Source organism: Larimichthys crocea, chromosome III (genome assembly GCF_000972845.2).
Source record: "Larimichthys crocea isolate SSNF chromosome III, L_crocea_2.0, whole genome shotgun sequence".
NCBI lineage: Eukaryota > Metazoa > Chordata > Actinopteri > Sciaenidae > Larimichthys > Larimichthys crocea.
The window spans coordinates 4,796,595-4,821,211 of NC_040013.1; the positions used below are offsets into that span (position 1 = coordinate 4,796,595).

At 44.3% G+C, this 24,617-nt stretch overlaps 1 protein-coding gene across 1 annotated transcript in view; it reads right to left on the reverse strand.

Annotated features, from left to right (window-relative positions):
• bmp1a (bone morphogenetic protein 1a) overlaps window positions 1-23,948 on the reverse strand; it is a 28,227-nt gene extending 4,279 nt beyond the window's left edge. The window contains exons 1-16 of the mRNA XM_027277902.1: window positions 23,554-23,948; window positions 15,550-15,663; window positions 12,490-12,615; window positions 11,856-11,973; window positions 10,193-10,371; window positions 9,869-9,974; window positions 5,365-5,489; window positions 3,590-3,705; window positions 3,310-3,412; window positions 2,790-2,906; window positions 2,213-2,358; window positions 1,931-2,126; window positions 1,568-1,693; window positions 605-765; window positions 263-443; window positions 12-137 (exon numbers count right to left, since the gene is read on the reverse strand). Coding sequence (XP_027133703.1) covers window positions 12-137; window positions 263-443; window positions 605-765; window positions 1,568-1,693; window positions 1,931-2,126; window positions 2,213-2,358; window positions 2,790-2,906; window positions 3,310-3,412; window positions 3,590-3,705; window positions 5,365-5,489; window positions 9,869-9,974; window positions 10,193-10,371; window positions 11,856-11,973; window positions 12,490-12,615; window positions 15,550-15,663; window positions 23,554-23,698 — 2,185 coding nt within the window. The 5' untranslated portion in view covers window positions 23,699-23,948. The remainder of the gene's footprint in view (window positions 1-11; window positions 138-262; window positions 444-604; window positions 766-1,567; window positions 1,694-1,930; window positions 2,127-2,212; window positions 2,359-2,789; window positions 2,907-3,309; window positions 3,413-3,589; window positions 3,706-5,364; window positions 5,490-9,868; window positions 9,975-10,192; window positions 10,372-11,855; window positions 11,974-12,489; window positions 12,616-15,549; window positions 15,664-23,553) is intronic.
• Window positions 23,949-24,617: the final 669 nt, after the last annotated feature.

Consider the following 24,617-nt stretch of genomic DNA (forward strand, 5'->3'; position numbering starts at 1 on the left):
AAGTGAAATACCTTCTTTACAGTCGTGCTTGTTCTCATGCAGCACAAAGCCACTCCTGCACTGACAGCTGTAGCTCCCAAAGGTGTTGACACACTCATGTTGACAGCCGCCGTTCTCCTTAGAGCACTCATCTTTGTCTGAGGAAGTACAGAGGACACGACCTTGACGACTGCTTCCTTTCAAGACTGACTGACAGCAGCTCCAAGTAACCTGAACAGAAGGACTTGTGATGCTGTGCACACAGCACTACCGGAGGACTCACCTGAGAAGAACTGTGCTTTAAAGCCCTTTTTGGACACCGTGTTGTCCGATTTGAACTCAATGCGCATGTTGTTGTACTGAGAGGTAATCGCTTCTGGTTTCTCTGCCCCGCAGAACTTCCCGTGTAGCCTTGAATCAGCCGAGAGGCCGCTGCGCACCTCCACGTAGTCGTACTTGCAAACCTGAGCAGAGAGACGGAGCACGTGAAGAGGTTGGGACTTTTCATTTATTTTTTTTGTTTTACAAGGAGCAGTAGAAGGTTGCTATGAAGGTAGCGCGATGGCAGAGAAGGAAAACAGAACAAACCCACCCCGCGCCGATTCAAAAAAACCCCAGTGCTCACGTCATTGCCCTCAGTCTCGAAGACGTCAAAGAGCAGAGTGATACGGTACTGCGTGGGGGCAACCAGCTGCCAGATGCAGTTCTTGTTTGGGGGGTACTCTCTTGGCCAACCGGGGCTTGTGATTGACCCATTCAGCTTGGTGATGAAGCCTCCGCATGCAGCTGCACGGAAGAAACGAGGACAGAACAGTGAGCTTGAAACAGATGCAGACGTGCAGACAAAAGAATAAATCAAATGTTCCAAGTGTTACGCTGCAGAAACAAAACAGCTAAATGAAAGCCCTGTGAAATATTTTTCTTTTTTTTCCTGTGTCCTGAATAAACCCGATTACAGCCTGACCTGCCTGTGGGACTCTGGGAGCTTTGTATCAGTTATGTAACACACAACATGTTAGAACAACTGGTGCTACCCGTTCTCCTCACCTGACTATTTTTAACTAAAATTAGCACTGTGTTGATTTTTCTCAGCTACAATGGATGTCTTGTTGATACATGGATTGTCGGGTTATTAGATCATTGCAATGTTGGAAGGGCAAACGTTACAATCCTTATGTGCAGTATGGATGTAATGCACCATTAATGCACGTGAAAGAACTTTCTTCTCAGATTGAGTTGATTTCATTTGCTCGTCTATAATTTTTCCTACTAAGAGCTAAACTGGACTTCCTCTCAGGGTGGACAGTGGTTAAGTGGCCAACCAGATAATGCACAGCTTGTATACTTGTAATTAGGTCTTAAACAACAACAACATATAATTTGAGATAAAAATAATGCTTTGCATTGCTGTGACTCAAATCTTTAAAAGATAGTGCCCGGGCCAGCACAAGCATCACTGTTGGCATCTTTTCTGGCTTTTAAGGGATGACTGTACTAATTGTATTTGGGTGGCTAACTGTGTAAAAGTGCTTTAGCATGTAAATTACATGTTGAGCAAGGCTATTGACTTCTTCTCCCCTGTACTTACCCTCACAGCTGCGCTTGTCAGCAGCCAGCTCATAGCCTGGGTCACAGGCACACTTGTAGCTGCCCAGTGTGTTGACACAGCGTTGCTCACAGCGACCGTTGTCTGGCTTGGAGCACTCATCCATCTCTGAAAACACAAAGATACGTTAGGACCCTTTTAGCTGGCCCCTGGCTCGGTGGCTTACAAGAGGAACCCTCCAAAACAACAGCGGAGCCAAGCAAAAGGGGGGTCGCACAGGACCAGGGGGTGCAAGCGGAATGAAATAAAACGTATACAGCTGTAGAATTTTTAAAAAAATATAACGACTGATGGAGCGATTTCTGAAAGACGTCAGATAGGAATTTATGATCTTTAACCTCTGACCTTTGAAGAAGTTGGCAGCAAAGCCGGCCTTGTTGACAGAGCCATCTGAAACAAATTTCATCCACAGCTGGTTGGAGCTGGTTTTGATGTCATCTGGCTTGTCGTAGCCACAGAAGCGACCCAGGAGGGGACTGTTTTCAGAGTTTCCATCACGAACCTCCAGGTAGTCATAGGCACAACTGTCGTGTCTCTCAATCTGAGGAAGGGTTAGAGGGTTTTAAGTTTGGACCAGCGAAAACCAATTTATTTGATTTAATAAGTTACAAATGACTGCCGTCTTACCTCAAAAGACTGGAAAGTAAGGCCTACGTGGTAGCCCTGAGCTACAGTAATCTTCCACACACACACTTTGTTTGGCCTGTAGTCGTCGGGGTAGTTGGGGGACTGGATCTGGCCATTGTCTTTCTTCACCTCCCCACCACAGATGGCTGCATGCGACAATAAAAACAATAAAAACAATACTTAGCTCCCTCGATAGCAATATCATCAGCACATGCCTCTGTAGAAAAAAAAAAAAAAAACGTGTGCTTTCTGTTTTGATTTATGCAATGTGGATTAGCTGAAATGCCTCCACACACACACACACACACACACACACACACACACACACACACACACACACAAACACACATCATCCCTCTTGCACGTTCTGGAAACAATGGAGCCGAATGTGAAGTCTGGCCAGAATCTGATTAATGCAGCGTAAAGTGCCTGACACATCAGCAGTAGGAGAGCCAGAGACTGTGGATATTACTGCAGCTTCTAGGCACATTGTTGGATGTGTGACTGGCCATGCGTTCAGTCAGCTGAACAGTGTGCTGGAATGGGGTGCAGGGAGGTCGGGGGAATGGGTCCTTACCCTCATAAACAGCGGAGAAACCTTTTCCCACCCAGTTACTGCTGCTGCGGAACTCAATCCACAGTCGGCTGTCGGTGGAGATGATTGGTTCAGGGAGCTTATCGCCACAGAAACGACCTGGGTCACAGGTGAAGACACACAATATATATAAACCAAGATTTGATCACCGAGACACCTGCAATGGCTTTGAAATACTTGTACTCTTTACCCTTTACTTCACATGAGAGAGAGAGGGTAACAGAGGAAGTATTTGATGACAAAAATACACTGACAATTCTCTGCTGTTACCCAACAGTTACAGCAAATAATGGACATATTTTATATATTTAAACACACATAAAACCTGTGTTAAGCTGTCACGACTGTATCTAATCACCCAGAAACAAATTCAACAATCAATCAGACTAAGTTTTTGGATATCTCAGTTCTAAAACAAGACATATGCAGATCGAAAAAGTAATAATCACATTAATCGATAATGATCTGAAGCCTAGAGCAGAGTTCTCCTGTTAAAACCGACCTTTGAGCGGCGCCTTCCTCCAGTATCCATCTCGGATTTCCACGTGGTCGTACCAACACAGATGACTTCGGTACAGATCCATGGAGGTGAAGTTGAGAATGATCTGGGAAAAAAAAAACAAAGAGCATGATTCACAGACAGGATTCGGGTCGAAGGTCACACACTGCTAATGCTCAGATAGATAACAAGTAACAGAGACACCGCATCAGCGTAAAACAGTCAGTGAAGCTTGTCTTGAAAGCATCTCAAAGCTGACCTGTCGCTTTCCATACGCTCATACCTTTTCCCCTGGTGTGACTGATATTCTCCAGATGCAGTGCATGTAGGCCGAGTAGCCGTTGGGGAAGCCAGGAGAGGAGAAGTTGCCGCTGCTGTCCTGCAGACTGTCCCCACATCCTGTTGGAGGAAACAAAAACACGCATAAAAGGCCTGAGCCGTAGGCATGCTACACCGCCAATTAGTCTCCTGAAGAGAAAAAAAAAAAAGCCACTAACTCAAACTATACGGATATCAGGACTGAAGTAAATCTCCTGAAACCTCGCTGCAGAGACAGATGCTTGATGCTGGAATTATAACACCAAATGTGAAGTAAAGGCCAGCTCTTTTATGTTCAAAGGCACATCTGCTGATAATATTCACCCACAACCCCGTGCCTCACCCCCCCGCGCCCCGTCCCTCAGCTACTCCAGATGAGGATCACACAAACGGATGGGAGTGTGAGACACTTTCTCTGAGCATCCTCTGAAAATAAACCTAACCCACTATAAATAACCCGGCGCTCTGGAGGATGTGATGCATTATGTACGTGTTCGCCAGTTGAAAAACCACCCTTTAGTTTGACTGGCAAAAGTGTGCAAGCACGCGGGAGGACTCATTCCAAATACCGAGGGAGGAGGCTCAGGCCAAGTGGGGGAAAGATGTGTTTAATTAAGACAGAGAGGAAATGATAGAGAGTAGATTGTATCTTCAGCTGTCCATCTTGAGGACCGTGCATTCATTCATTATTACCTCTGTGTTATCTTTACCTCGGGCTGCATTTAGCAAGGAGTAAGAAAAACATCTCCCTCGACTGTTTGAGTTCACCACTTCCCTTGAGGTTTGTGTGTAAGCAATAAAAAAAAAAAAAAAAAGCCACGAGTTGTGTGTTATAATGCTTGGCAAAGATTTGCCAACGCGTAAGCATTAACAAGCGCTCGGGCACACACACCGGGGATGACAAACACTCCCAGGAATGCAGTGTGAATGGGAGATCCGTGGCACTTTAAGGCTCTTTACTCACCACCTCATCCCCCCGCAGAGTGCGTCACGTCACTGTTTCTTCCTCACGAGACAAAAATCGTGGTGGAGAAACCGACAGAACGCTTTCACAGAACACATATAGATTCAGAGTTATACCCTGAAAACCACAGCAGCTGGTCCAGCTCTAGTGACCATCACTATGTTTATTCATCGGGCTTTAATGTGAGCCTGACAGCTCAGCTCAGCTATCCTAGCCTGACCTACAATTAAGTGTCTGACATCAAATCTATTCAACAGAAGGCTCGTCTCAATGTACATCTGTTAATGCTATAAATTCTGTTTACAACAGCATTAAACCCTCCGTCTCCTCTCGGAGACGCATAAACAAAGTAAGCGGTTCGGAGAAGCGCCAGGCTTATGTAACTCTCCTCGGTGTACGGCCTCACAGTTCATACTGTACATGCTGTGATGTGCGAACACAAGCGATGTTCCCAAAAAAAATCGTTTTAGTCATTGTCTCAGAGAAACCAGCTGTTCTTCTGCGTCTATCTGGGAAAGAGTGATGACAAACTTCCTGTCCCTGGGTAGTGTTTACACTCCTCCCAGCTTGGGAGTCTCGGACGCTGTAGCCAAGGAACCACTCCACATCAATAGTAGATGCTTGGCTATTTCTACACGGTGTGAGCTGCATCTAGAAGGGAGGGCAGGAAAAAACTACAGACCTCTCTCTCTTTCTCTCAGGGCTATGTTGCACACACATGCAAAAATAGACCGGAAAAACCCCATAGCAGACAGGATCTGTCATTTTGGTCTTACTGGAGCATTTGTAGAGTTTGCGTGCCTGTGCGATATCCCCTTTGCTCAGTCTGGTTCTCTGGCCAATGGGTGGTCGCACTCCGTTCACATCGTAGCGTGGCAGGATGGTGTCCAGGAAGATGCCTCTGTAATTCAGTAAGAGAGAGAGAGACTGATGTTAATGTGGCATGAAACCCAAGACGGCATGCGCACAATCCTAATAACTGTTTCAAGTCGTAAAACATTATTATTAACTGCTTCTGAATACCGCGATGAAAAGGAGTCGTGGCAGTAACTGGCAATAACGACCAAACAAGAAGGAGATGGATGGAGATCATAGATTCTGACGATGTGACAGCAATTAAATCATTGTTGACCTCATTGTTAGTATGCACGCCCACGCCTATGTGTATACAAGTATTACTAATACTGATCCTGACCCACCTGCTTGTATTCTTATAAACTTTAAAACCTCTGACCTGTGACTAAACACATGACCAGGATATAACCAATCAGGATGTGACTCATACAAACATATACGAACGTAAGAAAATTATGTTTATTTTGAGCTGTGCTCGTCTTTTTTAAACAGATGGACAGTTTCAGTCATTTATCACGGTCTTCCTTTGAGGTCGGGGTCACGTGATCTGTTTCTGAAGTTAGTGCTGACACACACACACACACGTCTGCCTCACAGATGGACCAGAACCAAGAAGCTTAATCTCTTTGTCCCTCTGAGCTACTGAGTGATCAAAATAAATTGCTGCCCAAAGGTAAAGACGTGACTAACATTTCATGTCTAAAGTCTCAAGTGAAAACTGTAAATAAATGATCAAGTCAGGAATTTAAGGAGCTTTAAAAAAAAAAAAAAAAGCTCAGATAGACTCCCTTCACGCCGCTCTCTCACTTGACACTTTGCTAGTTTATCATCTCCATTTTTCTCTAAAAAGTATTGGCGAGCAACGGCCTGGCTCCTTGGCCGTTCCCATGGTGACATGCCTATCAACGCCAGGCATGTGCAAACAGAGCAGCCTGAGCTAACAGTTTAGACTCTGCCTGCCTGCCTGCCTCTCTGTCTGTCTATCTGTCTGTCCTGTGGGCTTCCAGGAGCCCGTATGCTGGCTGTTGGGCGGAAAAACGCCACTCCAGCCGGTGTCAGAGCAGACAAAGGGCACACTGGCAGGTCTCTATTTGAGTTGGCACTGCTCCATGCACCAGTACTGAAAAATATCTCTAGAGCAAAAGGAGGGGAGGGTGGGTGGGGGGGGGTCGCTAGGCAGGGTTGTGGGTCGGGTAACACACCCAAGACAAAAAGCCGGGGGGGATCAACCCTGCTTCGTCCCCAGGAGACACAGCAAAACATCAAGACAAGCCATGAAATCTTCCGAACAACACCCGTGGCAAAGGCCCCGGCTTCCCACGGTGATTTACTGTAAAACACAGAGCAAACACGCTGGCTAATAAAAAAAAGGGGGTAGCGAAGAAAGACAGTGGCACAGGTAAATCAGCCAATCAGCGCTCAAGATAAAGTGCTTGGAGTGACTTGTGAAAAGCTAACAGGAGCCCCTTGTGCGCCAGTACAGCTCTGTGAAACACCCCCCAACCCACACAGACCATTCCTCTCTCCCTCGTGTCTAAACAGTCTTATTGATCAGCACAGTTCCACGAATTAGGGAGAGCAACAGACTCAAGGGTTGGAGTGAAAACAGAACAGGGTGGATTACCGGACATAAACACACTTCAGGGCAGTGCTGCTCCACCATTGTGCTGACGGTGCATACCACAAACTTTCAAAATCCTGAGGTCAAGTCTGAATCTTGACCTTAGAGTGACAGCAACCTAAACGGATGTGCTGCTGTAGGCCGAGTGCTGAGCTGACTGAAATCCAATACGAGATAAAAACAAATTTATGAGCTGCAGTGGACTTTGTTTAAGTCATCAAAAGACCCAAAAGTCCAGTAGAGAGAGAAAAAAAAAAGTTTTGGAGTGTAGAGTTTCATGTTTTATGTGTTATTTTATGCCACTATGCTCCCTCGTTTTTTCCTACACAACACTAAACAACCCAAACAAAAATCTAATTCTGCAGTATTTCCTACAGACCTACAGTTTGGGATGCACCGGGCGGCCCAGACAGGCATTTCTGTACATTGGCCTACACCCAGCCACAGCCTCCTCCAGTTTAGACAAAGATTCCCTCTCTGCTTCCCAGAATTTGTTTGCCGCAAGAGCATGGCAGTTGATTTGGGAAGAGGCCCATACGCTGAGAGAGTAACACAGGGCATGGGAGAGCTGGCGGTACGGAAAATGGAAAAAATAAATATATATATGAATATTTAGCAATACATAGCTGACGTAGAGGTAAGCCAAGTAAGAACAAAAGGACAGCAAACAGCTGGTTCTCATATCAGAGTGAGGTAGCTGTGATCATAGTCTGGGCTCATTCGTCCTTTTGCTTTGCCCATAGATCAGATGACATCCACTCTGGCTTACTGCTGTCAAATAGGTAGAACATTGCTGTCCTGCAGCTGTCCGAAAGCTCTCCTCCATTTTGTTTATCTATGCAAAAGAGGCGAGGGTCGAAACGCAGCGTTCATGTTCACGAACGACAGCAGGAAGTGACCGCAATATTTATTATTTAATATACACACAGACAGGTTGTCGAGGAGCCACTCTGCAGCGAGCGTAGTGATGCTTTTGAAATTACACTGATGACTCATGAGCTGAATCTGAGTCAACATCTCCCATGAGGCCTATTTTGGATCCACAGTCACCCAGCTGGTAAATAACACTTCAAATTAAATGCAGCCTAAGACGACTTAGAGTAAGTAAGAGCCCAGACTGACCAGTGCTTGTCATGGAATTACATATAAATATTTTTAGGAAGCTCTTTCCTCCGACGCTGCAACGTCAACGTGTAGTGCTGAATGACAGCGCGACATCTGGAGGGGCTTCCTGTAATGTCTGACAGGGAGTAAGACATGAGGTCAGCTGGCGACGAAATCAAACGCTATGACACATTCACAGTTCTGCTTTTACAAACAGGACTTCCTCTCTGTAGATTTTCACAATCCGACTAATTCGACGCCACAGTTTAGCCATTTATCCGTTTTTTAGAGTCGCGTGAATCTATTTTCTGAACCTGGGGTCGTACTTTTCCTTCATGTGTTAGGGAAGCATTAATTAATTTTCCACTCCTCCATTCCTTACCATATGTAGGCAATTATTACAGGTCGACCTAAATCCTGCTTAGAGTGCAGAAGACATTTAATAGCACAGCATGTATACCTGAGTGCAATGAAGGAAATAAGTCCCTGCAGCAGCCCAGGGTGAACACCGTGATGCTAATCACCAAACCCTCTTCAAAGGGCCTTTGGGAGCATAACGAGGTGATTCATGGTATGAAACCACGGCTTTTACAAGAAGCTTCACACAGCCTTGAAAGTGGCACGCGGAAATTTTCTTATGATGAAGCAAGGGCTACTGTTGCCGGGCTACCTCAGCCCCAGGTTTACTTTACTTTACTGGGGCTGCTGCTGCTGCAGGAACCGAGGAGAGGAGCCTTAATTTGAACAGGCTGTGGGAAGGAGTTGGCGCTTTCATGGCACTTGGCTTTTGTTTTACAGAAGAAAAGAAAACATAATACAAATCATTTTAAGTTTTTCAGAGATGTTGGATTTGAATTCATTTAAAACTCTGAGCATGCAAACTTCTTTTGCAGTGCAGAATGAGAGCGAAAGGACTAAAGTGTCATGGATACGGCTTTGGATGCCAGAACAGGTAAAACCTATTAAGCAACAAAGCAGCTCGAAGCTGACAAAGCTACTCTGTTCCACTCGGGGTCCAAAATGAAGAAGCTAAATGGAACCGGACACACTAGATTTGTTACCAAGTTACTTCACGCAAGTGTGTTATTTTTTATCCTCGCTACTCCCAATACAGAAATAAGCAATATAATCTTGTCCAAATATTACATAAACCACATTAGTGTTCCCCCAGACTCCCTAAAGCCCCGTGCAATGTGAGCATTGATTGTTAAAAAAAAAGAAAGACAAGCGGAGGAGAGTCCCTAGATCAAGGAGAAGCGTTTGTAGGAGCTGCTTTAAAAAACAAAACCCTTTTTTAAGACCCACTTTCTCCCAAGAAACCAGTTTCTATCTCTGTGCGCTTAAAACTCAGATAGTGAGGAAACAATTTCAGATCCAAGACGAGGCGATGGCGGGACTTTTCTAAACTCGATGTCCCCAGCTCCTTCGCTTTCTACTGATTTATTATCGGGAAGAATTCAGCGCTTCATTCTTTCTTCTTCCCAAGCTTCGGGAATCCTGCCACATTACTCAGCAGAGAGACACACAGACCTGGTGCGTTACAGATCATATGGTCATAAAAAAGTCTGCGAGCACAAATGGAAAACTGGATGATGGGTTAAAAGGTTGCAGCAGGGTGGGAAACAGCTCGGCCTGACTTGATCTTGAAGACTAGTTTTCATGTCTGGGGCGCATGGAGTGGAACTTGGCTTGGCTCATACCTGGAGAATGTATTCCTGGCATAGTGCATGATACTGTCAAAGTCATAGACTTCTCCCAGAGAATCCACCTCCCCCGGCTCCATCTTCAAAAAGTTATACTCCTGTCCTGTGAAAGGAAAAAAAGGGAAGAGCACATTTTGAAATATGAAGCTGAGTCATACTGTGCGACCATATGTATGTTTGTCAAAGGTGAATACAGTTCTACGCTGTCTGAACAATTTATCATGCAATGAGGCTACAGAAACACTTGGTTTAAAAGAGATCTGCTGTCAGAGGATGAGCATACATTTCACCATCTTAGCTCAAACTTTCTGTGCTCCTTACCTGGTTGAATGTTGTCCCTGATAATGCTGACGTGTTCGTCTCGGTCGGGCCGCGTGTGCTCGTGCCAGAATCCGATCACGTGACCCAACTCGTGCACCACAATGCCAAACTTGTCACAGTTTTTCCCAATGGATATAGCCTGGGGGCCCCCACCGCGACGACCCACATAGGAGCAGCACCTATGAATCAACACACACACACACACACAGAGGCACTGTTAACAAAGCCAAAACATGGTCCCTAGACTTTACGTTTCAGTAAATTAAAAAAAAAATCATTAACAAGCGAGTGGAAATAACAGAGAGAGGCCAAAAAGTCAGAGAAGAAGGAGGAGTGTGTCTCTGGCTCTGTAAGGGCTACCAGCTCCTATATTTCAACCTGCCCTGCACGTATATAAATGGAGCTCCTAATGAGAACAACATTATCATAACAACCTCCGTTTTGTTTTACAGGGGGAGCCGTACGAGGCGACACGTCATCCGCACATACAGCAGTGACATTCATTCATCCGTCTGCCAATGCAAATGCTGCGAGTGACGGTGGGAGCTGGCTGGCTGCAGCGCTCCATCTCAGCGTGACATGAAAGGTTCAGTGTGGGAGGCTGGAGGACGGGCACGCATACACACATCACGGCCCTGTGGGCCAGACAGCCGCTCTCTAATTACTGCGAGCCCAGCCAGGCCCTCCTGAGACACGCCTTGAACTTTGCACAGGACAGATGGGGGCCTGCTGAATATGCAGCAGAGTCAAGCGTTCCCACTGCTAACCGCTGCCGCCTGCGTGGATAATGTCATCCCTGTTGCTCCAGAGGCCAGTTACCAGGCTAAAAATGGCTATCAACAGTTGGCTGGAAAAAGTTCAGTTTCATGAGCTGCATCCGCTTTCTGTTACTCTGTTTGTGCTGAATGATACATATCAGTGGGAGAGGTACATTGTGTGTAATGACATAATGGTTCCAGCTTGTGGTCTAAATTTGTGTGAGGTTAAAACATGGGAACTGGAACAAGTTTTTGTGTGTCCTCTGGGAACGTCTAATACTCCTCCTAAGAGTTCTTTTTTTTACATTAACTCTTAAATGAATAGGTTGCACTGGTTTGCGTTCGCAACAGGAGCAAGTGCTTTAATGTAAAAACATTTCATCGTTAAATAAAAAATAAAAAAAGAGCCCTGCACGCCCAAACAGGTCATCAATAGTCGCTTAGCAACAACAAGAGCCACAACTAGCACTTCCCCTGAGTGCCTGTTTAAGAAGAAGAAGAACTGCTGAGTGGACACTGAGCCCAACTTCAGCAGAGAGCGGGTAAAACAGGGTCACGGAGAGGCGGGAGAAGTCTCGCCCTTGGGTGCAATTTTCTACAACATGTATGACACAAGTTTTCAGCGTGATGATGAAGCGCAGGAAACATTCCTGGCCACTGAATGGCCGTCTCTCTCTCAGGACTTGGTAGGGAGCTGAAATAACAACTCACAGAGAGACCGTGAACGGAGAGGATGAACAATGGTGAAAGGCTGCTGAGCATGAAGCAAGAAAAAAAAAAAAAAAGGGCACTTAAGGCGCTAAATAATTAGTTGGAGATAACGAAACCTCAACAGAGGGTGACCATTGTTCCGGTTTCTTCACATGGGAGCTGGAAAAAAAGAAAGAAAAAAAAAACTGACTCACCCACATGGTCGGTAGGTGAAGACAATATAGCTCTCTTCCTGCGTCCTCTCAATAAAGGTCACACAGGTGTGCTTCTCCCAGTGCCGCATGGCTTGGCGGAATATAGCCCGCTGGCTGCCTGAATAAGATGACAGAGAGGGTGAGATCAGTGGAGCTGAGAAACACACACACACACACACACACACACAGCGTTTTATAGAAAAGAGGGAGATGAATAGAGAGGGGGGGGACAGCTGGAAACCGCTTCGAGACACAGAGCTGGATAGAAAAATGCTGGAAATGAAGTCACAATAATAATCATAATGTAAACCTTTGTTTCCAAACTTTCACAATCTTGTTTTTATTATAAAATAAAAGCTTTCGAACAATTCTTTTCTTCTTCTTCTCCAGATTTCCCATGTTTCTTTTATTACCCTGAACATTTTGAGGAATTAAGAATTAGTCATTTAAAAAAAAAAACGATGGCTCAGTGCTTTATTTCCTGCAACATCCCCTTTTGATAGAAAATATGCTGAATTACAGAAGCGTGACAACATCAACAGCCACAAACAATGAGTGACCTTGCTACATCAGATCATGAATATACTTGATTAAAAGCACAAAAGTGACTCTTCAGGAAATACTTGTTACTTACCACTGAAGTTGCCGCTGATGACATAGGGAATAACGCCTTCAGGCCAGACGCGTTCAGGTCTGGAGGTGGCAGCTCTTTTCCTGCGGCGTGAACCTTGCCTATTTTGGCTACTTTGATTGGTGGATCCTGAAGATTTCAAATCAAGACAAAAATAATAAAATAATGTAAATGATTATATTCTTCCTGTGTCCGACAGAGTAAATATTTCTACATTTTCATAAAGAGCAAATATGCTTTACCCTCAGATGACAAAGGAGTCTTTTATTTTCTTAAAAACGACATTAAAAAGCTTTGACGCCATTCAGAGGTTCTAATTATTATTTCTCATTTAGGAAATTACATTTACACACTTAAGAGAGACAATTGTTCAAGTGACATCGTTCTTCTTGTTTTGCACAAATGGATTTTATTGAAGCTGAATTCTCTCTTCTTTTTTCAAATTAATTTCACCGTCTTTATGTCACTCAAACGCACATAAATGCAGAGTAACCATGGAGACTAAGCTCCCACCACCTAAACCTGGTTATTATAACAAGGAGCATCCATAATGTGAACCACGTATAGGACAATATATCTACTGAACTTCATTATGCTGCAGAACAGGCGCAACTTCTTTAGATAGAAACCTGTTCTATAGTAAATGGTTGAACAGAAATGAAGTGTGTGTTTTTAAAGATGCAGCTTTGTGGCAAATGAATGGAGAGGGTTCATCTACTATGACATACTCTGGGAAAATAAATTAACTAACACAAACAGACACAAGTGTCACAGTGACCTGTAATTAATACTTGAGCTACAATGATATAAAAAAAAAGAACATCACATCTGGAGGCGATGCTTCCTTTGAACAGAAAACACGGTGGACTACAGAGAAAGAGAGCGTCTTTGAAAACGTGTGACCTTTAAAGGAAATAAATGTTGACTTTAGATTATGCCTGTTGCATTACATTACATCAGTACATGAAAATATATCCTTTGTTTAAAAAGAAGCAGAATAATTTCCTTATAAAGGAGGATCAGTGCGTGTGCAGGAGAGAAAACTTTCTAACAACAGTGTGACGACCAAGAAAAACACCTTCAGACACAGTTCACGCAGTGCGGGGATTTAACGGGCGTGTTGGGAACAAGTCGATTAACATTCATATTTAAAAAAAGAAAGAAAGACGATGTGCTGCTGTACTTTATATTGTTCCTTCTAATTCTTTGTACTCGACCAAAAATGCTTCAAACATGGATAGATAACTTTGATGTGCTTTCGAGGGCTGCAGGTTTTCCACATAAAAAACTCCAACAGCTGATTTCACTCAGTTTCTCATATTTGGGTGAAGTTGCGTAATGAAAAACTGCAGAATGCACATGGTGTACTGATGCCTGTTCCTCTCAGGAGTTCATATATGATTAATTTAACATATATCAGAACAGTTAATCACCATGTTGACCTCTGTGCATGATGGATTTTTATGTGATTGCTGCAGAAACAACAGATTAAGGATTTCTGGCAGCTACGTCAATAGTGTAAGGAGAATTCTGGGGGAGTCATAACTCCAGCAACACTTGTAGTATAAAGAACATCTTTATTGTGAGACATCACCTGGATGACCCTGATGAAGGCCACAAGCTGGAACGTTTTAGCCTCACAATAAAGTTGTTCTTTATACTATAAGTATCGCTGCAGTAAAAAAAAGAAAAAAAGAAAAAGAAGTACATCTGGTTTCAGTACATCCTGCGCAAGGGCTTGTTGTTCCAGAACAATACTTGAAGCTGTATGGCTGCGAGCCCTCATCTTTTCTAGCTAAATTTGATTAAAATGTAAGCCACAGTTTGCAGGGAGGCGTGGGTGGGTAAGGGGGGGGTTATATTTGCTGGAACAATGTGTTCTGTTGAATTTCAGTCTGCAAGCCCGGCGAGATCAATTAGCACGTACACTTGTGCATGTGTTGAAGAAAAGTCCGATAACAGCCAAATCTGCTCGGTTAACTGATAAGAAAGAGTGCTGGGGAGACAAAACTTGCGGAAGATGTGTTAATTACAATAACATGATTGCATCGTTACTTCATTCATAGTTTCATTATTTTAAGGGATCATGTTATTTATTTTAAATCAAACGTCCTTGCTCTTTGAGCCGCTTGGATCAGGTGGAAAACTTCACAGAGCTGAGGTGACAGACTTTAAATCCACATATTGAAACTCGTGGACACCATATGGAATAAATGAAAGAAACAGCGCTGTGTAAAGGCTGGTAATCAGGACCCACACCTGTGTGTTCGGTGATCTGGTATATATACACTGAGGTGACAGATTGCGTATGCAGCCTAAGGAAGGTACACATAAAAAGGTTTCCTCGTGCTTGATGCGTTTTATATAACTGCATTTGAACACTAAAGTGGCCTTTTTCACAACACGACAATTAGATGTGCAGTGACTAACCTGCTGGAGTGGACAAAGGGCTATTCAGAGATGAGTGTACACGCAGTCTGTCTCAGTTGCAGACCGGAGCCACGAGTCTCGTCTTAACTCGCTGCCCTGGAGATCACTATTTAGTCTGAAAGTCAATCTCACCCAGCGGATATTTTGAGTGCAGTTGGAATTGTGCAAAAAGTTTCTTTCTCCCTCTGTGTGCTTATTTACTCGAGTGAAAAACAGCACAGTTGAAGCACCGATAGCAACAAGCACGGACGTGTTGGTTCACGCTCACCTATAGTTTATAGGATCGTGAAGCCCATTGGTTCCTGTTGACTCACAGCTGTTGCTTAAATGCCGCTTTTTAAGAACAACATTTACTGCGACAAAGCTCTGCAATTACTGTCGAACACGGTAATGCAGGTGTAGCAATGTGTGGTGATAACACGACAGTCGCAGGAGTAAAAAACACAAGGCTGATATCAGACAGGTGCTGCTGCCGACTCTGCGCGCTTTGACAGTTTTTAATGAGAAACAAAATGTTAATTTCAGGTGTTTTATCTAGCGTGACAAGCCAAAAAAAAAAAAAACGGCGCTCTAATGAGGATGTCTCACCACCGAGATGCAACGTTTGAAGCGGGCGCTCTCTGTTGTTGTTACCTGTGTCCGTGTGATTAACAATATGGACGGTTCGCTGAGCCAAATCTATTATCCTGTCCACTTTAAACGACCGCAGGTCCTCCTCGTCCAGAGCAATGTCTCCCAGGAAGGCAACTGAAACAGACAAACAGAAACATGCACATGTTAGACGAGCGGAAGGAAACTCAACAATATGGAGCATCAGTCTGAGCCGGGCCGGTTGCCTGAAGCGTTTCCTGACGCTTAGACTGAGTAGGATGCATGGAGGCCCAGTCAAAGCACTTGTAGAAGGCCTAGAGCGTGTAACACACACACACACACACAGTATATATATAAAATATATACCTCATTCCTTTCTTGACTCTCTGTTTACCCTTTCCGTGCAGTGAAACAGAAACAGAATTGTGAAACAACAGCACATCTGTTTGGATAACAGAAGGGCTGCCTTCTCTGGACTCCAAATTATAGGATGGAAATGTAAGCAACATATTGCACATGGCTTGCAAAGGTTGAAACTGAGTATGAACTCAGAAACCTGAGCGTTGTGATGTGATTAATTAAGCCATCTTCAATCCAGATGTTGCCAAACAACAGAACTCACGCTGTGTGCTTTGGCGCCCTTGGATAGTTAATGAGAGCTATCAGATATGACACAGTGAGACACTGACACCGCCTCGATGGAGTAATATGGGGCACCTTGAACAAGTAATAGCTCTTTAATGAGGCCAAGGAGAGGGAAAAATAACCAAACAGTCCCACTTTATGAGGAATGTGCTTTATAGGATTCCTTACTAAATGCCCCATTTCTGTGGAGGATAAGCAAGGAGTCCTCTCCGCAGAGAGAGGGTGCTCAGTTTTACAGGCTTTTAACACCAGCACGTCTCTAGAATTTATGACCCGGCTTGTATGCAGAAGTTGGAGAGAGAGAGAGAGAGAAGGTAGGGGGGGTGATGGGGTTTCAAAAGAAGCAGAGAGGGAGAGAAGGGCAAAGGGGTGGCACTTATAATCCGTGTCTGAACAGGAGATGACAATGTGAAAGGAAGGAAGAGGAGGAAGGCATATCCCCTCTGCCCAAACCACAGCTCTGAATAGGGAAGGCAGATGCGCGGCAGAAAGAAAATGACAGCCTTCTAAGATGTGTGTTTGGAGGGGGAGACCGATCCGGAGGGTTAGGAAGCCTGGAGAACCGCTAAACTGTAGAGTTAATGGGAGTGATTTACAGCGGTTGTGTCTGTCAAACGTTTGAATCTGCAAACCTTCAACGCGATACGAGCCACCCTCTCCGTGAAATTCATCGTGTGTAGGTAAATGCATTTAGTTTTGAGACAGCTCACAGCTTCTTCTTTTTTTTTTTCCTCCCATTTTCCCGCAAAACAAAAACATCCACAGGAAAGGTCTTTTATCTCCTGCAGTCGTATGAAAGTCTGACAGAGGAGACAAGAGAAAGAAGCACAATAGAAACAAAGACTAAAAAAAAAAAAAACACTTGGCTCGCATCCCTGCTCGCCAGAAGAGTATTATTGAAACAATGTGGAGTTGGATTTAGTTTATGCAGGCTAGTCTTCTTCCACCCTGCAGGTCGTAGAAGATGCACAGCAGAGTGACTGTGTTTGGGATTAGGGGCTAATGACAGCAATAAGAAAAGGTGTAGATCACTGCTGGCAAGACTGGGCATGCACGGAAGACAGGTTTAAATTCCAGAGGTCAAAGGGATCCTCTAATTTGTGCTTGCAAAAAAAAAAAAAGAAAAACACACTAATTCACTCTAAATCCCTGAGACACAAAACAGACCGCTCAAAATCAGCACACATACTGTCAGGGCTCGCCAGAAACACAGCTGATAAGAGGAAGCTACCAGATGTCATGCAGCATCGGACATTTTTCTCTTTTATCGTCACTGTTTTTTTTAATTTCAATTCCTAGAAGTGGCTGAGCGCTGAAAAGAACAGACTAACGATTAATATCAAGTTGCTGTCATTTAAGCACCAAGAAAGAGTTTTAAAAACAATTCCACGAAACTCTTTTTCACTCCGTGCTGACGTTTCTAGTGTCATTTTGCACATATTAGCAGTGTTACGTGCAGACTGCGAGCAAATAACGAGGTGCAGGTTTTTCTCCCACCCCCATGAGCTTCACAGAGGGCTGACGCTCTCTGACCAATCATCCACCGCTGTGCTGAAGACGGGCCGGTTAATCCGCAGTGTCATTGTTCTCAGACAACAGTGGAGATTGAAGTGAGCAAATGCACGGCCCAGCGGCATTAGGACTCATTTCCCCCGGGCACAGCAGTCGTCCTGGAGACGCTGTTGCAGGTTTATGGAAAGACTCGCAGGGATTGTGAATTAATCCCCTTGTCTCCTGGCTTTAATTATCCACAGATACACGCTTTTATGAATCTTTCGTACACAGTTCTGGGCTCGGATTTGAGGACAGGCTATATGGAGAAAGGTGATCGAGATACAGAGTGGCTGTAACAACATGAAGTACCGACACAGACAGACTCGTGTGCTGTATTGTAGATTAAAATCCAGTGAATGTGGCAGATGGCAAGTGATCAGCATAGAGTACAGTGCTGCATCCCTTTCCAAACATTATCCATTACCTAAATGACAAAAGCTGCAGCCATGATACTAATATTTATGCAGACTAGTTGGGTAATAGTTTTTAGTTGCTGTTCTAGTTAAAAAACAAACAGACAGAAGGCATTCAGGTTCAAATCGATGTGTGTGTGTGGGTGCATTGAGACTTTCGGTAAAATGCTGGACACATCAAAGTCCAAACTGCCCCGAGTCACTGAATTTCTTTAGTTAATCTAAACCATCGTAATCCTTCTCATCTCAGACTGCCCCCATCAATCATCGTATCCAGTCAGATTACACATGAGATCTCAATCAAATTAATCCCATTGCTTGTGTGTGATGGCCTGGCCTCGACCTCTGCGGTGTCAAATACTCCGGGACTATTCTCCCATAAATCTCCTTCTGTGAATACCAGACCACGACATCTGCCACTGAAACCTGCACAAACATCAATACTAAGCCTAAACAGACACTAACGCCGGCCTATATTTAGAAGGGCCAGCTCAACAGCGAGGCCACAGTTTGCTCCTCGCTGTGCTTATAGAGACGTCTCTCCCTATACAAGACCTGATGGTGAGGGATGAGAAAGCCTGGCCAATATGTAAGCCTGGAATGCATCACAATGCCCTGGCACCGCCTTTCACAGCCTGTGTTTGGTAACAAACGCTGCATTTGAATTCCAATAGAGCCCAATAGTGTATCACGTTAAGGTGATTACCATGATGACAGTGTAAGTATCACTTTTCAGGTTTCATTCTGTACCAGCCCTTTCTGCCACATGCTGACCAGTGCAGCCACCGTCCCTCCAGACAGTGTGTGTTTAAAACAGCACGGAAAAAAGTAGTAAAGTAGCAAAAAAAAAAAAGAAGCACTAACTAAGGAATGATGAATTGCATTATGCAGGCCTGTTGTCGTGTAAATATGGTACCTCTCCTCTGTAAAAACAACACCAGCTGTTATTTCCTTAGCAAATGCTTACCTTGACATTTCCTAACACTGCAATTTGAGCTCAAGGCAAGAGAGAGGGAAAGGGAGAAAAAAAAAGAAGTCTACTTATCTGCACTCTGCTCATTTCAAAAAGTTAACTATGGTATAATTAGAAGAGAGATTCTGGCAAAGTCTCAAGCTACAGCATGAGATCCGAGTAATTATTTTCCAATAAAAGCCTGAAGTCTCGTCAGCCACTGCCGAGATCAGGGCTGAGTTACTTGTCACCACGCTGCAGCTTCAGTCTTATTGACAAAATGAGAGTGGCTTCAGATGCAAAGGGCACACAGCAAGAGGCTGCCACCCCTTTAACATTTCACACTCCATCAAGCCCATTAGCAGATTGGATTTCCCAGCTCATCCATGCCACTGATTACTGATATACCCTACTGCCAGTCGAACCCCCCTGTAATGACTCATCAGCTCGCCAGCCATTTGTCTTTTTTAATGTCAACGGTACACAGTATTTGAGCTCCTTACACGGATGAATAATTCATCGCCACGCAGCAGGAATTTTCACCTTTGACAGAACTTATTTTGACCAGCCAGACTTCATATTTATGGTTTAGACAGCAGACTAACACATAGTCACACAGTCTGGTGTGAGGTAAGAAGCTGAACAGCTGTCCAAAGCAAAGTTTAAACGGGTTTGCGGATGAACTAAATCTGGATGATATCTTCAACCCTCAACATTTTCCATAAATAATAACTCTCCACCTTAAGTATTCACTACAGGTGGAGGGAACAGAGAAACAATTCTTCGAGCTGAACAGCAACGTAGCTCAGATTAATTATTTAGAAAGCAACAAACTGTGAATAATGAAGAAGTGACTGTTCACTGCTCATTATGGTAGGCTAATTGGGCATCCTTTGAGCCATTTAAATGAGCTCCTCCAAAGCATTTGTTATAACTTAGGCGCTGTACCCAGACTTGGTATTATTGTAATGCAAGATTAGTTATTACTTAGCTCTGACAACAAACATATTGTTCCAACTAATGCGCCAAGATCGTGCCAATGGATCGGCTCCCTAATCACCCGAAACCCTGCAGAGAGAGAAGTGGCAGGGGTCCTGTAATGTAAAAAAAACACCCAGTGTGGGCTCGGCTATACAGCCTGAATACCATGATAAAAGAAAAGCATCAGCTTAAGTGCTTGCTTAAAGGCCCAATCATGAAGTTCAACAGACAGCCCCATCAGACTGCCAGAGCAGGACTGAGGGATGGAACGAGTGTCATCATTGAGATACAAATAAAAGCAAAACACAGTCGACACAGCCCACGACCTAATGTTTAAAATTCATGGTGATGCTTTTAAGCAGAGGATTGTTTTTCATCTTAATATCAAATTATGAGTCCCTCATGCACGGTGACTGTCTGATGATGAGTAATCATAATGTAGTGGGATGCTGAGGCTTTTTCAAAAAGGCCCTTAACAGCAAGCGAGTGACACTTGAATGAATTAATAAAAACAGACTTATGAGAAAATAAAAGCTCTCAAACATTGTTATCAAAATGAATACAGCTGTTTTTTCGGTGACAGTAAACAGATTGTAGCGTAACCTGCCAGGATCCCCTTGTGAATGGCCTGCACTCACCTCACCTGGGCTTGGTGTGGCACAGTGAGAATGGCCTGCCCTCCACCTTCACAGCCGCGCTTTTCCCTTGGCACGAGGTGAATGACCTACAGTCTGTGTGAAGTGTTTGAGCCCAGTGAGGCCCAGGGAGACGAGAAAAACCGCTTGCATAAGAGAGGACAAGACAAGAAGGGGGAGGTGGTGGTAGTGGTGGCGGCGTGTGTGTGTGTGTGTGTGTGTGTGTATGGTGTTCAGGTTGCCCTGTCTGCAGCCGAGGCCACAGCAGCACAGGAGCTCAAACACGCGACAGCATGCATCCGATGCTTGAACATGCACGACGGCCGGCACAGACAGACAAACGCTGTCACAGGAGTCTTATATAGATTAAGATGTCTGCTCCATAAATGAACGCAAACGCGCACGTCAAAACAGCCACTGTTTCCGAGATTATCATTTAAGCAGAGCAGACAATGAGCGTGACTGGTTCTCATCCATTTTTCATTTTCAAAAGAGTGGGTCTAATCTCAGTGGGTTGTTAGGGTCTTAAATGACTTCCTGGGACGCTGCCAAGTTTGGAGTTCTGCAAACTAAGGAATTTTCCACTGGTTAACTTCCTAAATAGATGGCATTACTTTGGTGTTATTGCACTGCTTGCTTCAATCAATGCACATTTCTATCATGTCTGGTATAGTGCTGAGTTATTTAATCCTTTGCAAATGTGAACATTTTTAGGGGGATTATTTTTGGATTAAGCGAGGAGGAGTGGCACTTATGCATTGTGCAAAGAAAGGAATAACTCACTGAGGGTTGGTTTAAAACAATCAGAGGAAAGTGAACACCTGAGCGGGAGTCATTATATGTCATCGGCTCAATCAGTCACTTCTCAATCATGACATTGAAGAACGGTGTTAAAGCAAGGACAGTCATGCAGAGGACAAGTGTGAAATGAACTCCCCTCAAAGCATTCCCTGCATTAGAAACTTCACACGGACGTAAGCATTTTCCTGGGCGGAAGCAGCACGACATAAAAATGCTGACCTGGAGGCCACAGAAAGCGATCAAATACACCCAGTGCAGCGGTGTGCATGAAAAATGAGGAAACAAAAACACTGAAAATCAATAATCCAAGAATCATCAAGTCTATACTAGACTATAGATACCAGCAGTGGAGCTGACCATTGTGAAAAAATGCTGTCCCCGGTGTATGGCGACTGAGCTGAGAGATCTTGGACATTTTGAAGAAGAAGAAAAGCAGGTGGGTGTTGGAAGAGCTGGAGACTGGGAGGGTTAAAAGAGAGTGGGACCGTCTCCCAACCACCTGTCTGCAGGCGTGCCCAGCGGAAACCATAAACAAAACGGCACCCCATAGAAATTAACTGGAATATTAATAATGATAACATTCTCACGAACTGCTTCATCAGCTGGGACAAGTCCCTAAAGATACAAATCTGTGAGTTACCACTGATTACTTGGAAACAAAGTCAGATTTTCGGGAAATTATCAGGAAGATCAGAAATTACCGGGAACGTAAACACAGCTTTGTTGACTCCTTTTCCATAAAACCTTTGGGCTCTTAATAAATTGTCAACAACACGTCCAGGAAATCAATACAACTGATGCAAAACTGCAGTGACCACTCGAGTGACTCACATTTAAACAGGAAGCAGCATCTTCGCCGATTTGTACACGGGACACGATTCATGTGCAGCCTGACCTTTGTCATGATTATGCAAAGCCACAACACTCCTAAAGCACAATCTTTACGTCTCCCTCGACACTTCTTCTCAGGGGAAAGACGAAGAAAACAGACAAGGCGGTTCAAGCCGAGAGCTCCACCATCGAACTGTGCTTTCATACTCGACTGCCACATCAGAAATCGTCAAATGCCAAATCAGTGAGCACTTCCAGGACTTTAGAGGTCATTTCAACTGGAGCCAACTCTCTCTATCTGTAACCTGAATACTTTCACCAGATGGAAAACACAATCTGTTCAAACTCCCCCAAAGGGATTTGGCAAGACAGTGAGTTCACAGTACACGTACACACATACACACACATATACAAAAAGGAAAAAAAAAAAAAAAAAATACAATGTCAAGTCAGATACGGTTCTGCCAAATAATGGGAAGATATGCAGGTTTAAACCACAGCCGAAAAGAAGAGGACCTATTTATACCTTGAGCCACAACAGAATTATGTGTGCATAATTTCTAAGCTCCACTGTACTGTCCTCTCTCTCCCCTCCTCCACTTTGTTTTAGTGGCTGTGTGAACAGCCGGTGGAAAAAAAGACTATTTGTGCAGTGACAAAAAAAAAGAGAAAGAGAGAGAGAAAGAAAGAGAGAGAGAGGAGAAGTCTTTAAAAATCAAAGTGCAGATTTTTCTTTGTTTGCCCAGCAGCTTTTCTTAATAAACACACAGTAGACAGCCTGCAGGGAGCTACAGGATCGCATTTTAAGAGATTTGAAACAAACAGCAGGGCTGGAACTTTTCAACAAGCACTTTAGCCAAAACTTTTTTGTAAAGTCTGGAGAATTCAGACACTCATGCCCCTGTTTTTCCTTTTTTTTTTTTTTTTTTAATTCTCATTCTTACAACCCCCTTTGCAGCCACTCTACCGAGCTTGGGTTATCCAAGGCGACTCAGTGTGTGCTTGCAAATGTTTCAAACTATGTCACTCAGTACAAAACAAATGCACATAATGTTCTCCGAAGCCTTTTAAAAACTACATCCACACACTGTCATCTCTCCAAAAAGCGTCTTTCTCTCTCTCTCCAGTCGATCTCTGCATGCTCCACAAACACATTCGTGGCATGTTTTCTACCTCCACAGAAAAAAAAGGTAAATCACACAGCGTTAAAGGAAAAAAGGGGGAAAAATCTCACCAGCTTTACAGGGATCCTTATAGTCGATCGCCTCTGATGTGGCAGTGGGATCCTCATAGTAGCCTGGATCAATCGCCTCCAAATCGATCGCCAATATCACGCCGAGACAGGATAGGAGAAACAAACATCTCGCCGTGAGATCCATTATTGTGGTGGGGGAAACGGCGAAAGGCGAGGGATAAAGGTAAAGGAAGAGAGAGGGACAGAGAGAGAGAGAGAGGAGAGAGGGAGAGAGAGAGAAAGAGAGAAAGAGAGAGAGAGGGAGAGAGAGAAAATGGGAGGTTTTTTGGGGGAAACGAGATCCCTCCAGAGGGCGGGTTTTAAATCCAGCCTCTCTCCGGTGTCTTCTTGGCTCTGGGGGCAGTGATTTCTCTCCTCCAGCCGGAGCTTCGGGTTAGCGCAGAGTACTGCCTGAGAAACTTTGATGATATGGCAGCTCCACGGGGGCGGTGAAAATACCCTCTCTTTTTTTTTTAACTCGATGATGCTGCCCCCCTTTGCATTTTTATTGCTCCCTTAGTCGGTCCATCAGGGGTCCTTGAAGAGCCTATGAGGGACTATAATTTGGTTCACTGGATATTTTCTCCCTAAGAATGAATATTGTGGTGATAGTTTCCCCTCTGGTGTCTCCACGCTCCCTATGTTTATAGCTATAGACCATAATTCAATGTTAAATTGACCAAAGTAAAGATGTCATTATATTTGGCTCCCCGGTGCACGAGCTTTGGGGCCCCGTGGCGTTGAATTTGGCTCTCATGTTGTGCCAAAAGTGCGTAAAATCCAAAAGTTCTCATGCTTACATGATGAATTTGATATTTCTGTACTTATTTTAGAGTTGAAATAAACTAAAACACACTCAAACTCAAACCTGTAACACACACACACGAGCGCACGAGACGGCCTAGCAGGAGCAGGAACGGGTGCGCGCGCGCACTATTTTACGCATTTTAAAAAAAATAAAAATATTCACACGTGCGCACAGGCGCCCACGCGTGCTTTACGCACGCGCACACGTACGCAAACAAACAAACAAACAGACAGAGCTGGACCTTTCTGGAAAAGGC